Source organism: Muscardinus avellanarius (assembly GCF_963383645.1).
Source record: "Muscardinus avellanarius genome assembly, chromosome: 5".
NCBI classification, from domain to species: domain Eukaryota; kingdom Metazoa; phylum Chordata; class Mammalia; order Rodentia; family Gliridae; genus Muscardinus; species Muscardinus avellanarius.
In genome coordinates, this window is record NC_137790.1 from 89660709 (window position 1) to 89677426 (window position 16718).

Consider the following 16718-nt stretch of genomic DNA (forward strand, 5'->3'; position numbering starts at 1 on the left):
GCCATATTCCCTACAAGGGACTTTTTATATGAATTATTTTCTTGGTGTTGACTCATTTTCATTGTGCTGTTATTTTCTTGAAGCCTAGTTTACCTTGCCTTTGCCAAAATTTGCTTCCCTGGGCTGTGTACTTTCTTGATTCCAAGCAGTTATCTACCATGCCCACCCCAAGCAGTTATCTAAAGATACACGCCTGACTGGTTGACTGGCCTGGCATGGGTGTGGCGGCACATACCCATAACCCAGTGCTTGGGAGGCTGAGACAGGAAAATGAAATGGTCAAGGTCACCCTCAGCAACTTAGTGAGACCTGTTTCAAAATTAAAAATAAAATGGGGCTGAGGTGTATCTCGGAGATAGAATGCTTATGGGTTCAACCTCCAGTACCAAAATAAGTAAGTAAGTAAAAGACACACAACCATGCGATTAGCTAAAGCCATTCTGTTGATTGGTCCAGGCATTCATGTGACCCCTATACACAAATTCTACTCTTTCCGTTCTGCTAATTCTTGAGTTGTCTCTGTTTTCTATGGGAAAGAGGTGGTGTATAAAAATAGAAACTACACTTTTTGCAAGGCATTGTATGTCAGGTGCTATTCCACTGAACTTTTCTTGACTTGGGGGTGGGATTTGTTGTTTGTTGTTTCCTCACAATAACTGCTGGAAAAATTTGTGGCAAGGTATTTCACTAGTGGGAGAGAAAAAAGAAAGAAGGAAGTGGAGGAAAATGAAGCTGCTTTTGTTTCTGCAACACAAAACCATAAGCTTTGACCTGTAGAGTAATTGGGGATAGATGTGTCCAGAGTCTTGGTTCACCCTATTCTGCTGCAGTCATATCTTTTATTACATATACTTTCCTTAATCTAATCAATTTGTGTGTGTGTGAGTGTGTGTGTTGTGTGTTACTGTGTTACTAGGGATTGAAGCCAGGGCTGTTTTACCTCTGAGCTATAACTCCAGCCCTATCTTATTTTGAAATTGTGTCTTGACTAGTTGCTCAAGGCCACACTAAGTTGCTGAGGCTAGCCTCAAACCTGGGATCTCCTGTCTCAGCCTTCCAAGTGCCAAGATTACAGGTGTGTGCCATCACGTCCCACTCTAATCAATTACCATTTATAAGTACAGTAAGTACAGTAAGTGTAAGTACAATGAGTACGTGTGGCTTTGTATTTCAGCTCCTGAGATCCTCTGCAGCGTGCTGCAGGAGCGTGGGTGTGGGAGCTCCTTAGCTGGGTAGCTAGCTCAGAACCCATGTCCTGCGCTCCCTGTTACTGATCAGAGTGGGAGACAAGTGTACATCTGGCTCTTTTTGTATGTTTAATTGGAGCAGATTGTAGAGTTTTTGTCATAGAAAATGAGCAACAAAATTTGCAGTTAGTAACAAAGTGATTGACTCTCAGAACACACTGGAAAATAGAAAATAAAAGAATTGGGTAATAAAAAAAGAGATACATGTTTAGGATATCCAACAGGAACCTATGGACTTGAGTTAATAAGCCATTTCAGTGTTGGCTCATTGCTTCTAACAAGTATGTCACCTACTGGAAGATGTTAATGGGAGGAGATGAGGGCATGTGGGAATTTTCTGTACTTTCTGCTCAGTTCTGTAAACCTAAAAATGCTCAAAAAAAAAAAATTGAACAATCTTAAAGGACTGGCTTAATGTTTGATGGTAGGTTCATTCCACTGAGTTAGTGTGTGGGCCCCTGACCCTGGGATTGCCCTGATGGCAAGTGGTCTGCAGGTGGATTGTCCTCTCCTGTTTAGCTAATGCTCATTAGCTGTGCTCTTGTCTCTCTTCCTCCCTCTTGGAACAGTTGGAATGCCAGGATGCCTTGGAAACAGCAGCACGAGCAGAAGGCCTTTCCCTGGATGTCTCCATGCACTCTCAGCTCAGAATTCTAGATGAGGAGCATCCCAAGGGAAAGTACCATCATGGCTTGAGCACCCTGAAACCCATCCGGACCACTTCCAAGTAAGAGGCTCTGCTGCGTAATCCACAAAGCACCAGAAGTGTTTTTGGAAAATGGGACTAAGAGTAGGGTAGTTGGGAGACCTGTTTTTAGGCACGAGCTCTGTTTACTGCACAGTGTATTTTGCATACTGGCTTTTCAGTGCATGTTTACAGTTTTGTGGTTTTGGTTTCTGTCCTTAGACACCAGCACCCAGTGGACAACGCTGGGCTCTTCTCCTGTATGACGTTTTCATGGCTGTCTCCTCTGGCCCGTGTGGCCCACAAGAAGGGGGAGCTCTTAATGGAGGACGTGTGGTCTTTGTCCAAGTTCGAGTCTTCCGATGTGAACTGCCGAAGGTAGGCGTCTCTGACCTGCCCTGGTCCCCCCCATCCTGGGTACTAGACTGTGGGCTAGCAGGGTGGTTGGCAGTGGAGGCCACAGCTCTGTCCTTTAAGGAGCCGAGCTATCCTGGAGAAGGGCGGGTAGCCTGGGCATGGCTTTCCCTTTGCTCTGAAGCTTTATCTCCTATTTTACTCTAATCCTGTTTTAACCACGGGCTTTCTCTCTCTCTCTCAGCCCCGCTTCTCTTCCTGAGTCTGCAGGGAGATTATATCGCTGCCTTGTGACAGAGTACATTTTTGTGGTAGCTGACTGTATGATTAAAAGCTAGTTTCCAATTTTGCATTTTACACAGGATCCTTCAGAAAGGTCTGGGACCCTTGAGGAAGGAAGTTGTTATCCACAAATACCTTTTGTTCAGGGATAGACCTTTTTTGGGGTGGAAAGCGAGGCTTTGTTCTCACCGTTTTCTGCACTTGCCTGGGAAGGGAATTCTCCAGAAGGTGAAGAATATGTGCATAATTTTAAAGGAGAGACTTGTGTGCGTAGTGACAGGGTCTGGAGACCAAAGGCATGGCAGAAAGGAAGCTAGGGTTGTTTTTTTCCTGGGGAGATGCGTAACGGAGAACATGTGCCCTTGTTAAGACTAGAGAGACTGTGGCAAGAAGAGGTGAATGAAGTTGGGCCAGACGCCGCCTCCCTGCGCAGGGTTGTGTGGATCTTCTGCCGCACCAGGCTCGTCCTGTCCATCGTGTGCCTGATGATCACGCAGCTGGCCGGCTTCAGTGGACCAGTAAGTTGTAACACATCCTTTCTGACCGTCTGTCTCCAGGGGCCTCACACGGCCAGCTTTAACTGTCTCATTCTGTTGCAGGAGTTGTGCTCACCTGTGAGCTAGTTAGTGGCCTTAGACTCTAAGATGCCTCCAGGTCTATTGAAAGGCTGTGGATTTGGGAGTGAATGGTGGCTCCTTGGCAGCTGAAAGGATGAAGGGGCAGTGCTGTGAGAGAAGAAACAGAATCGACTTGCTTTCTGGGGCGGGGGTGACATTGAGTGGGTCCTGGTTCTGCACAGGACCATGCTTGTTGGTTCTGTATGGACGTGAAGTGACAGTCTTGGTCTGAGTAGATGTGTCTTGGTGCTGTGAGTGGGTGAGCGCAGCGTTGTGCGGCAGGGGCTGGTAAGCCCGTGCCAGAGTGACCATGTTTGCTGGGTCAGCTTCTTTAGCAAGCCCTGAAGAAGCTGGAGGACTGTCAAGGTTTTTATTCCGACCTGAGTCCATTTCAGAGTTTGGTGTACAGTATAAACTGTGGCAAGTGTTGGGGTGGCAGCATGGCTTTTCTTAGTCTGTGTGGAAGCAGAGTAGGTAGGGGAGCCTTGGACATTCACCGTTTTCTGGGCATCTATTTCTTATACCTGCTGTGCTGCCTTACACTTGAGATTTTGATTAAATTTATTCTCTGCATATTTGCCTTGAGGCATCGGAGCAATAGTACTGCTTATACTGTGCATTTTCCTTGTGTGGTTAAGCTGGAGGTTCATGGTTTTGGTAAGTATGTGCCTAAGATGCATGGTGATTAGGTAAAACTAATTTACAGTTTTGTTTTCATTTTGCTTTTTAAAATGTCTGATTTTTTTTAAAGTTTTGATCTCTCAAGCAGAGAATACTGCTTTTTTTGGTATTGAGTTTCTATATTAATTGACTAACACACATTTATATAAGTTTTAAATAAAAGGGACCATATAACCAAAATGTTATGTTCTGTTATATTACTGACAAAATGGCAAACATTTCCATAGAGCCAGCTCCCCAAGAAGAGCTTCTGTCATTGTTTCACTACAGGGCAGGTGGCTGCTCTCATCCTTCACAGAATTCTTTCATCTGGCCAACAGTATGCAGGTTTTCCTGATAAAGTGATGAAAGGCTTTCTTGATTCCATTGTCCTCTAAAAAAAAATACCATGGATTGTTGAGATTTTAATTTTTTTATTTGGGAAAAAAGTTACCTATGCATGTTTGGCTTGGTGGCTTTGAGCTCACTCCCTTGAGCATCTCTATATTTCTTAATCTGTCATTTATGATGCAGCGCACTGGGTTGCTAACCTCTAGAAAACTCCTTTAGATGTCAGCGAAGCAGGAAGACAGTGTATTTCCCTCCTCTGCCCCCATGGGAAGAGCAGCTCAGGACCAGTGTTCTCTCATGGGCTTCCATTCTGGGACATCTGAGAAAGAAATAGACATATCCGATTTGTTTTCTCTTTGATTGAGAAAAAAGATCTAAAAGTGTAAACAATGCAGACTTTTTTTTTTAACTCAGTTTTGATTCACTTTTTTTTAAATTGGCAATCAAAGAATCAGGCTAGTTTTGAGATTAGTACTAGCAGCAAGCAAACCTGTGTATGGACTTTAGTCCTTTTGAAAAACATCCTTTTAAAATTTTTGCACATTTCCTAATCTGGCATGATTTTCAAACTGGTTTAATCCATTCTTAAACCTACATAAGAACAGGTTTCCCAGCCAGGTGTGTTGGCTCACACCTGTGATACAGTACTTGAGAGGCTAATTCTGGAGGATCACAGGTCAAGGACAGCCTCAGCAACTTAGCGAGATCATGTTTCAAAATAAAAAAGGACTGGGAGTGTAGCTTGGAGGTAGAATGCCCCTGGGTTCAATCCCTAGTACCATTACAAACAAACAAAAAAACAAACCTAACCAGACTCCTCAAACTATAGGTTCCTCAAATATAGGACTGTTTATTTCTTGTTCCCCCTACCTCCTGGTCTCACCAAACCTTGGTAGCCACACACAGAACAGATGAGACACAAGTTGTGATTTTCATATGTGTGTGTTTTGAATTACTGGTTAGCTGGTGCTGGTCATGCACATCAAAGTGATCCAAGGTTCTGGTGATGCTGGTGGACTAGTGCTCCATGCAGGGCCCCCAGGGATCATGAGGGTGTTGACTGAGAGCTAGAATCTCTAGGGTATAGTCCGGACCCAGATGAGGAACCAAATGGCTAAACTTGCAGGGATGCTTTCAGGCCTTCTTGGACTAAGATAGCTTTGAAAAGACCAGGCCTGATGTAGGATCTGTGTGTGAAGTTAGCATCCGCCCATAGACCACAAGAGTAGGCCGCCTCGCGGTGCCATCTCTTGGTGAGCTCTAGCTCAGCCCCAGGGCCTGGGAAGCACAGTGAAAAGCTTAGAGAGGTAAGTCCCTACCCCTCCAGCCTCTCTCCAGCTGCAGCTCGCTTGGTGCTGTCAGGATCTGGACTTGGGGGGAATCTCTCTGTAGTGGGACCAGTGACAGAAGCTGTTCTTTAGAATTTTCAGGATGGCTGTATTCTGCGGTCAGAATGAGAGAGTCGAGCTGGGCAGAATCTCTCGCCAAGAGTTCAGGTAAGGTAATGTTTATTCACTGGGAATGCTTTCCACAGCCAGACAGCTATACTGACAGTCTCGACTTTTTCCCAGTCTGTTTAGATTTAAATAACAAATTTGTAATTTTTTGAAAACTGAATTTTGTGTTTGGATTGCTCATGGAAGCCTTTTTTTCTTTCTTTCTTCCTTTCTGCCATACAAAATAGTTTGAAATGTCGTTGCTTTTTTTTTTAAACTCCATGTGTTGAAAGTTCTCTAATCTGCTGTTTCCTCTTTTCCCCTCTTTGAAAGTTTTACGTAGTGTAAACATTTGTTATGTCTATTACCTTCCCTGTTCCTCCCCTCTGGGAGGTGCTGATGCTCTTGCCCCATGCTGAAAATGGCACTCTAAAGGTATGGGAAGGAAGGACCCCCAAACAACAGCCTGCTGCCCTTTCACGCCTTCCTTTGGAGACCGTACCATCAGTGCCGCGGTGTGTGACAAAGTGCTTCACCGCATGCCATCGTACTGAGTTCCCAGCTTCACGGGAGGAGAAGGGGCTTTGGCCCTGTGACTCAGTTCTGCATTTTGGATGCATACTGGAAAAGAAGCCAATCTTCTTGCTAACAGCCCAGCTGTGTGCAATGGGGGCCCAAACACTGGATATAACCTAAAATCAATCAGAGGAAGGGGAGAGGTGGAGTACAGTAGTTCTTAGAATCTGAAATCTCGGATTTAGTGGGACTTGACATAAATCTGATTGTTGGGGATCTCCTAGGGCCTAGTGGACGACTGATATTAAGTTACTCTCAGGAAAAAAATGAGACCTACACATTCACCCAGGGAGAGTCTGGGTTCTGGAATTCAGCATTAGCCACCTCAGGACGATTGCGTCTGGCCTCCATTTTCGTCTGTCGTTCAGCGCTGGTTTACAGCGGCACTAACTTTGCTGTAAGGAGCTGGGGTAGACGGGTGGGTAGGTGTTAAATTTTTTTCTTCCTTTAGGGTGGGAGATTGGTTTGGCTCTCTTTTGTTGTGGTTCGCTGGGTTTTATTTTTGCCAAGATCTGTTTTAGCTACAAAGACTTGCAAAGACTCCGAAGGATGCCAGCAGTTTTTCCTCGAGGCCTAGAGTTTCATATTCTGTCCCAGGCAGAGGTAATTCTTCACAGCCTAGAGCATCAGTAGTACCAGCAGTTCTAAGCAGAGTGCCTCTGTAGGGAATTTTTAGTTTTGTTTTTTTTTAATTCTCTTTCCTTAGCAGCCAGGTCTTTATTCCTAGAGAATCTACTCCATTGCAGAATCGTTGCAGCGTCAGGAGCCCTGACCAGTTGCATGGCTGTCAGCCTGATGTACCACTTCGGACTCTGGAAACAGATACTGCTTCTGTTCTGTATTTCCACTGTGTGTAGTTAAACAACAGCCGGAGGCCGGATGCGCTGTTAGATGGCTAGCCCTGTATAACTTGGCTCTGTATGTCCCCTGAATGTTACTACAATGCTCCTGCTGTTGTACGGTGTTTGTGAGATGCTCTTTGAAGATGGTACCTTTATATTTTTTCATTTTCAATAAAAGCACATTACTTCCCACTTGCTGGTATTTAATACTGTTGCTGAATGTGCCTGTGTGAGTGTGTGCTCCGGCGGCGCAGGACCTCAGAGCTGGAGGCGGCACTCGTGGTTCTTTGGGGCCGGCCGCCTTCCCTCCCTGCAGGTGGTGTTAGACATATGCTACCTGAGGTAACATGTTTTTGTTTTCGGGAGGGAGGGGGCGCGGGGCGGGCCCGGGGGAGGGTCTCTGGATGTTTGCTAGCCTGCTTTGTTTGCTCTCTTCTGTACTATTAAACTGCTGATGTTTATTTTCAGGAATGTTTTGCAAATGCACTTCTCACTCTTCCCCAGTACAACTGTAGGTACACTGTTCCTTTTTATCAAATAAGCACGTTTGAAACGATACAAAGAAAGGTCTTAGTTTCATTTAAAGACATGTATCCATGTGTGGAGATACTGGAATAAGGTCAAATATATACTTCGGAATGACTATGTGTTTAGAATTAATTTCAGCTCATGGACAGGTTTATGTTACATTAGAAAGAGTAATGGTTTGGATGATGTCCTTAAGGGGGAAAAGGTTCAGATTATACCCTCCTCTTGCACAGTGCCCTGAGGAGATTGCTGCAGACTGGTCACAGGTGGTATTTGGTTCTCCAAGAAGATTCCTCTTAGCTTGCACACTGATCACTGGGCCATGGAGCAGCCGACTCTTTCTAACTTAACATAACACTGTGGCCTTGTGGCGGTGCTGTGGGGATGTTGACGGCGGTGTATGTTTCTCCCTGTAGGCCTTCGTGGTGAAACACCTCTTGGAGTACACCCAGGCAACAGAGTCTAACCTGCAGTACAGCTTGCTGTTGGTCCTGGGCCTCCTTCTGACAGAAGTGGTGCGGTCCTGGTCTCTTGCACTGACTTGGGCATTGAATTACCGAACTGGTGTCCGCTTGCGGGGGGCCATCCTAACCATGGCATTTAAGAAGATCCTTAAGTTGAAGAACATTAAAGAGAAGTCCCTGGGTGAGGTGCGTCCAGGGATGCCTCCCAGGAGAGAGCAAGTTCCCAGCTCCTGTTCCTCCTCCCCCAGGGCCTGCTGTGCCCCTCATCTTCCTGTGATCTGTGTCCTCTTACCCCTCTTTGTGTCTTGTAGCTCATCAATATTTGCTCCAATGATGGGCAGAGGATGTTTGAGGCAGCTGCTGTCGGCAGCCTGTTGGCCGGAGGACCTGTTGTTGCTATCTTGGGCATGGTTTATAATGTGATCATTCTGGGACCGACAGGCTTCCTGGGATCTGCTGTTTTTATCCTGTTTTATCCAGCAATGGTGAGTAAGCCTCCCAGCTGCTTCTTGGCAGCGTCTCGTTAGGAGACAGTTACTTCCATTGGATTATCGTAGGCATCAGCCTCCAATTGAAAATGTCCTCTAAGCGGGTACCTGATTGGGGAAAGACTGGAGCTAGACAGTGCTCAGTCCATACGGGCAGAGTTTCAACTCAAGAGGAAATAAGGTGCCACTTGCATAAAGGAAATGGCTCCCAGTGACACTAAAAAAAAGAGTCTGAGCAAAGGAGAAGGCCAGCAGGTAAACCCTGCCCTAGTACACAGGAGTGTTTGAGTTACTCTGTGTCTGGGTAGCGCCACTGCTCTCCTGTTTCCACTTTGGTAGCACTCAATTGCTGTGAAAACAAATCCTTATTTGTTTTCACTACCTACAAAGAGATAAGAGTTAAACAATATTTGCTTATAACTAAATAGATCAATTTTTCCCCCCACTGCTGAGTATGGAACCCAGGGGCCTTCTACCTCTGGCTTACACTCCCAGACCTTCTTTTTATTTTATTTAGAAACAGGGTCTCACTAAGTTGCTGAGAGCCTCACTAAGTAGCTGAGGCTGGCTTTGAACCTGTGTGATCCTCCTGTCTCAGCCTCCCAAGTGCTGGGATTACAAGCGTGCGCCACCACGCCCGGCCAAATAGATCATTTGTATTTAAAAAATCTAAATCCAACTACATGAAATACAGCCTGTCCCCAAGAAAGCAGGCTTACATACTCCTTTTCTTTGGGACGGCTGAGCATTCAGGTCGCCCTCCAGTTTGAATGGTGCTGCTTTCCCTTTCAGATGTTTGTGTCACGGCTCACCGCATATTTCAGAAGAAAGTGTGTGGCTGCCACAGATGACCGTGTCCAGAAGATGAATGAAGTTCTCACTTATATTAAATTTATTAAAATGTATGCCTGGGTCAAAGCATTTTCTCAGAGTGTTCAAAGTGAGTCTACATATTTCCTATGTGCATGTGATATTTGTTTTATTTATTTATTTATTTATTTATTTATTTATTTATTTATTTATAGTACTGGGGATTAAACCCAGGACATTTTATCTCTGAACTATACCTTCAGCCCTATTTTCTTTTTTATTTTGAAACAGGGCCTCACTAAGTTGTGGAGGGCCTTACTAAGATGCTAAGGCTGTCCTCGAATCTTTGATCCTCCTGTCTCAGCCTCCCAAGTACTGGGATACATGTGTGTGCCACCACATGTGGTAAAAAGAATCTTAGAGATGTGACCTGTAACCCCTTCTCACAGATGAGGAAATTGAGACCTGAAAAAATGGTAATTTTCCCAAGATAACATAGGTTAGAATAATTCCATTTCAAAACCTCTATACACTCTTAACCCGTGCCAGGATTTTCTGATCTGTCCATGAGGATATACAGTGGACACATTTGACCCCTCTGCCCTGTGGTTTTGAATGCACTGAGGCTAGTCCAGCATAAGTCCAGCAAATCACTAGGGGCTTGATTGTTTTATTTATTTATTTTTAAAATTTTTTTGGTGGTACTGGGGGTGGAACCCAGAGGCTTTCTACCTCCGGGCTATACTCCCAGACCTTTTTTATATTTTATTTGGAAACAGAGTCCCACTAAGTTGCTGAAAGCCTCACTAAGTAGCTGAGGCTGGCTTTGAACCCGTGTGATCCTCCTGTCTCAGCCTCCCAAGTGCGGGGATTACAAGTGTGCGCCACCACGCCCCGCTGACTTTTATTTTTTTAAATGATTGATTTATGTTGAGTCACAGGATTTTCAGGGTCTGGTCCCATCCTGATCTGTAAATTCAGTGCAAGCATAAATATGTCAATGCCACAAAGCTGGAAGGAATAATTAATACTGAATGGGCATTCAAAAAGATCTCAACTAAAGTTGGAACAATGAGCCTTAAAACTGGTGAGATTTAAGGAGGATATACTTATTAATTTTCTTGTTACTCTTGTTGATAACACTTATTTTTTTATTTGTTTGTTTTTTGCAGTACTGGGGACGGAACCCAGGGGCATTCTGCCTCTAAGGTACACCCCAGCCCTATTTTTTATTCTTTATTTTGAAACAGGGTCTCACTGAGTTTCAGAGGGGCTCACTGAGTAACTGAGGCTGGGACTATAAGCGTGCATCAGCACACCTGGTTTAGCACTTATTTGTTTTTAAGAAACGGTTCTTTCCATGTGTGTTGGCATACACCTATAATCCCAGTACTTGGGAGGCTGAGACAGGAGAATTTCAGTTTTGAGAACAGTCTCAGCAACTTTGTGAGGCAATTAGCAACTTAGCAAAAGCCTGTTTCAAAATACAAAATAAAATAGGGCTGGAAGTATAATCCAGAGGTAGAATGTCCCTGGATTCGATTCCTAGTATCACCAAAATTAAAAAATAAAAAAATAAAAAAAAGGAAGCGTGGAAACTCACTAAGTGCAATGTGCATGTGTGTCCCTATCACTCTAAACTATATTATGATGTGAGGCTACAGTGCACCAATAACCAATAAAAGTATTTTAAAAAAGGAAACAAGGGTGCAGCCAGGGTGATGGTGTATACCTGTAACCTTAGTACTTGGAAGGCTGAGATAGAACAGTTTCAAAGTCAGTTTCAGCAACTTAGTGAGATCCTTTTTGCAAATAAAAAATAGGGATAGGGATGTAGCTCAGAGGTAGAATGCTCTCCTGGGTCCAGTTGTTCAGTTTCCAGCAACACACACACACACACACACACACACACACACACACACGTGCACAGGTGTACTAAATTTACTTCATGGTAGGGTACTGACAACATCAGCTACAAAGTAGACTCCATGTCTCAGCTAAGGAAAGATATATTTGAAGGCACTTTTGAGTTTAAAAAAAACAATGTGGCCAGACATAGTGGCACATGCTTGTAATCCCAGTTCTTGGGAGACTGAAACAGGAGGATCTTAGGCTCATGGCCATCCTCAGCAATGTAATGAGGTGCTCTACAACTTAGTAAGATCTTGTTTCAAAATAAAAAATAAAATAGAGCTGGGGTTGTAGCTCAGAGTAGAATGCTTCTTGACTTAATCTCCCATGCCACGAAAAATAAAGAGTACTTAGGTACATTTAACCTTAACCTTTTTTTTGTGTGTGTGGTACTGGGGGTGGAACCCAGGGGCTTTTATACCTCCGGGCTATACTTCCAGACCTATTTTATACTTTATTTGGAAACAGGGTCTCACTAAGTTGCTGAAAGTCTCACTAAGTAGCTGAGGCTGGCTTTGAACCTGTGCAATCCTCCTGTCTCAGCCTCCCAAGAGTGGGGATTACAAGCATGCGCCACCACGCCCAGCCATTTAACCTTAATTTTAATTAAAACTACAAAAGTTGTTAGTGAACATAATTTCATGGTAAACTGGTCGAATCCAGTATTGTTAATATTTTATGTGAGTTAGAAATATCATGTTGAGCCAGGCGTGGTGGCGCACGCTTGTAATCCCCACACTTGGGAGGCTGAGACAGGAGGATCGCGTGGGTTCAAAGCCAGCCTCAGCTACTTAGTGAGGCTCTCAGCAACTTAGTCAGACCCTGTTTCCAAATAAAATAGAAAAAAGATCTGGGAGTATAGCCCGGAGGTAGAAAGCCTCTGGGTTCCACCCCCAATACCACCAAAAAAAAAAAAAAAAAAAAAAGAAATATCATATTGAAATCAAGACAGCTTTGTTTAGTTTCATTGATTAAACCCTCGGAAACTTGTGTCTAATTCTAGACTCTGCAGTTTTTGTATGTTTGTTTGTTTGTCTTGCAGTACTGGGAATTAAATCCACGGGCATTCTACCTCCAAGCTATACCCAGTCCTATTTTTTTATTCTTTAGTTTGAAACAAGGTCTCACTAAGTTAGGGGGCGGGGAGGGGGCGCTCACTAAGTAGCTGAGGCTGGCCTCGAACCTGGGATCCTCCTGTTTCAGACTCCCAAGTACTGGGATTACAAGCATGTGCCACCACGCCCGGCTTGAGCTCTGCAGTTTTTTTGTTTGTTTGTTTTGTTTTTGTGGCACTGGGGATGGAACCTAGGGGCCTTCTACCTACAGGCTATACCTCCAGACCATTTTATATTTTATTGGGAAACAGGGTCCCACTAAGCTGCTGAGGATGGCTTCAAACCTGCAATCCTCCTGTCTCAGCCTCCCAAGTACTGGGATTACAAACATGTGCCATCACACCCGGCTTGGGCTCTGCAGTTATTAATGAAAGCTGTTAAGAAACCCTTAGAAGTGACTTCCAGGTGTCAAGCAGTGGATGAGGCTGCTTTGTTACATGGTGAATTTGTTTCCAGCAGAATGGAACAAATGGATTCCAGATGGACATTTGCCAAGCATGTGGATACCAGGATGACTGCTCATGGCCTCTATGGCTCCCAGATTCTGTAGTTCTGTGATCTCTTAAATTTTAATCATCCTCCAGCTCTCTGTTTTGCATCTTGAAAGGAGCATTCTTAGCCGAGCATGGTGGCGTACACTTGTAATACAGTACTTGGGAGGTTGAGACAGGAGGATCACAAGTTTGTAGCCAGCCTCAGCTACTAGTGAGGTTCTCTGCAATGTTGTGAGACCCTGTTTCAAAATAAAGATTAAGTTTGTAATCCCAGCGCTTGGGAGGCTGAGACAGGAGGATAGCACAGGTTCTCAGCCAGCCTCAGCTATTTAGTAAGGCTCTCAGCAACTTAGTGAGACCCTATTTCCAAATAAATTATGAAATAGGGCTGAGGGTATTCCCGGAGGTAGAAAGCTCCTGGGTTCCACCCCCAAGTACCACAAAAAAAAAAAAGAATAAAAATTGGGTTGGGGGGTGTAGCTCGAAGGTAGAATGCTCCTGGGTTCCATCCCCAGCAATAGACACACACACACACACACACACACACACACATACAGTGTTATTGTACACATGGCAAGATATATGAACACTGTTAAAGCAGCAGCAAGTTCAGGGGGGTTTATTTATTTTTTGCTTGCTTGTTTGTTTTGCAGTGCTTGGGATTGTATTTAGTTTTTTTATATGAGTTACAAACTGTCTCTGAAGACACTGTGAGCAGTGTAATACTATCAGGGTCAATGCATAGCCTCTCAGAACAATTTTTTTTTTTTTTTTTTTTTGGTGGTACTGGGGGTGGAACTCAGGGGTTTTCTACCTTCGGGCTATACTCCCAGACCTATTTTATATTTTATTTGGAAACAGGGTCCCACTAAGTTGCTGAGAGCCTCACTAAGTAGCTGAGGCTGGCTTCGAACCCGTATGATCCTCCTGTCTCAGCCTTTGAAGTGCTGGGATTACAAATGTGCGCCACCACGCCCAGCTGGAACAATCATTTTTATATTTAAAAATACTTTGCCATCTTATTGCCCTACTTCTCACTCCCTAGTCTTTAGCACTCTTATGATTTTAGTCTCCCAAGTACTGGGATTACAAGCATGCGCCACCAGTTCCAGTTTGTTTATTTTTTTAATAGGGTCTCACTAAGTTGATGAGAGTCTCACTACCTGCTGAGGCAATCCTGCGATCCTCCTGTCTCAGCCTCCTGAGTACTGGGATTACAGGGGTGTGCCACCATGCCTGGGTGATCAGACACTTTTTTTTTCAGTACCAAGGATTGAATCCAGGGGCATTATACCTCTGAGCTACACTCCCAGCCCTAATTTTTATTCTTTATTTTGAAACAGCGTCTCACTGAGTTGCAAAGGGTATCACTAAGTAGCTGAGGCTGTTCAAGAACTGCAGTCCTCCCATCTCAGCCTCCCAAATGCTGGGATTACAAGCATGTGCCATCACACCCAGCTAGAATCAGGCACTTTTTTAATGCTCCAGTTCTGTTGGTAGTCTTTCCTATGATTCCTGAGGCAAAATCAATAAACAACCAGGTAAACAAAACTGTCAATTGTAAATAAAATCAGTGCTCATTTCTTCTATACCCAAGAGACCTCCAAAAACAATCAGAAAAAGCAGATAATCGGTGTACTCATATGTATTGATGCTTTCTGTTAGATTCTTTCTGTGACTTCATGCATTTCAGACCTCAGGCTCAGGGCTGAGTCTTGTTTGGTGGTATAAGAACAATGCCTCAGGGTTTCTTTCGACTTGCTTTGAAGGTGGCTTGCTTTTTGTTCATAGAAATCCGAGAGGAGGAGCGCCGAATCCTGGAGAAAGCCGGATACTTTCAGAGCATCACAGTTGGGGTGGCGCCCATCGTGGTGGTGATCGCCAGCGTGGTGACATTCTCTGTTCACATGACCCTGGGCTTCGACCTAACAGCAGCACAGGTAGGGGACCCTAGGCTGGGGACATCAAGTCATTTACTTGATTGTGCTGAGAAGTGCAAGAGTGGGAAGCTGGCTCTTACACACAAGTAGGTGGATCATTTGTAGTCAGCCTAAGATCGGGTTAAATTCTGAAAATACAGATCAATCTGTGGTTCACATTTACTGAAAATTTTAGTTGAAGATCTCATAAAATCCTACCTTATAAGAAATACCTCTGACTGGCAGCCAAGTTGCAGGCTTCCTACCACCTGAAAGGAAATTGCTGATGTCTCGTTATTTTAGCCGCACAGCTTGATCATGCCCAGTTTCTCATCTTTTCCTGTCTTAAGGCTTTCACAGTGGTGACTGTCTTCAATTCCATGACTTTTGCTTTGAAAGTGACACCGTTCTCAGTGAAGTCCCTCTCAGAAGCATCAGTGGCTGTTGACAGATTTAAGGTAAGTGGTTCGTTGCCCCTCCCCGTGCCAGGACCTGCCCGTGGCACAACTCAGGGCTACTCGATTCCAAGGAACCACGCAGCTGGCCACTCTTGGCTCTGATTCGCCTGGGGCCTTTTGGCAAGTTGATAAGAAAGGGGGCCGTGGAGGAGACTGAATTAGGGGGTTAGACTAGTTAACTTGTATTCTGAAGTCTGACTTTCCTGGATGGCCTGGTCCAGGGCTCAGCCTTCCTTCTCAGAGGACCCCCTTTAACATAGGCCTGACGTGTATGTATGTCAACTTATAGGGCCTCTGAGTGATTTAAGCCCAGAAGACTGGAACTGCCAGGTGACTGTCAGCTTTTCCTCCCCTTCGTCATTGCTGCTGTTGTTTTAATAGGCTGATCTACTGTCTTTTTTTGCTACTTTCTTTTTCCTGCCCTGTGGCTGCCACTTAGCATTCAGGGAATGCAGTGACATGGAAGTAGTCATAAGTCTAGATCGTGTTGAGAAGTACAGTTAAGTAAGTATCAGTTTTTTCCCTTGCAGCTGATTAGTTGGTCCTGCCTTGACTGTGCGCTCTGTGGCTTCAGAGTAATACAGATACATGATACAAGAGGGTGGAGGGAGATAGATATTTGAAAGTGATTAACATTTAATTTTTTAAAAAAGGAGCAGTGCTGTGTGGGCTGAAGTTCCTTGACAGTGTTGCTTCTGGGCTCCTGCTCATTTTTCTTGGCCAGTTGAGAACAATATGAAAGGAATTTTGGTGACATGAAGGCTTGAAGCTTAGGGATTTTTTTTTGTTTTGTTTTTGTTTTGTTTGTTTGGTGGTACTGGGGTTCCTGGAAACCCTTCTACCTCCGGCTACACTCCCAGACCTAGTTTATACTTTTTTATTTTTGGAAACAGGGTCTCTTAAGCCAGCGCGGCTGGCTTCGAACCTGCGCAGTCCTCCTGTCTCCGCCTCCCAAGCGCGGGGATTACAAGCGTGCGCCACCACGCCCAGCCTTGAAGCTTAGGTATTTGAAGGATGGGTATCACCACCTTAGAGCTCAGGGGGAAACATATTGGGTTTCCCTGTTAAGACTAGAGAGTACCTTCCCATGCTTAATATTATCTACTTATTCATAGTTAATCAGGTGTCTTAAAGTTAGTCCTCCATAAGGCACCCATGTCCATGCTCTTCTTCCCAGCCTGGCTGCTAGAAGGACAAGAGCCAGAGTCATGGAAAGAAATGGTCTAATGGCAATCAGAGTCTTGCTGAACCTGCAATATCCAGTCATTGAAGAAAGGTTCTGACCAGAAGTCTCCCTGCCCACCCTCGTTTCTACATCCTTGTTAGTGGATGTATTTGGTTGGATTTTGGATGAAGAATTGTGAGAAAATAGTGTGGTTTTGTTCTCCCCTTGTGTTTTGAGGGCTTTCTTCTTATCACTTATTGGTGAGGACTTGTATTAGCAGGTGACATTTCATTTACAGTTCTTTCCTCTATCCAGG

The 16718-nt window shown here is 44.5% G+C and overlaps 1 protein-coding gene across 2 annotated transcripts in view; it reads left to right on the top strand.

The window, feature by feature from the left end:
• The window catches only part of ABCC5 (ATP binding cassette subfamily C member 5), a gene marked incomplete at both ends in the record, with an annotated part of 92524 nt that overhangs the window by 20707 nt on the left and 55099 nt on the right, over positions 1 to 16718 (top strand). The window contains 8 exons of one of the 2 annotated variants that reach the window (XM_080696878.1): positions 1817 to 1974; positions 2155 to 2310; positions 2939 to 3086; positions 7995 to 8228; positions 8354 to 8527; positions 9323 to 9470; positions 14652 to 14800; positions 15130 to 15237. In XM_080696878.1, the coding sequence (XP_080553004.1) occupies positions 1817 to 1974; positions 2155 to 2310; positions 2939 to 3086; positions 7995 to 8228; positions 8354 to 8527; positions 9323 to 9470; positions 14652 to 14800; positions 15130 to 15237 (1275 nt within the window). Of the gene's footprint in view, positions 1 to 1816; positions 1975 to 2154; positions 2311 to 2938; positions 3087 to 5617; positions 5654 to 7994; positions 8229 to 8353; positions 8528 to 9322; positions 9471 to 14651; positions 14801 to 15129; positions 15238 to 16718 lie in introns of those variants that run through there. The other variant, XM_080696879.1, reaches the window with a different exon arrangement.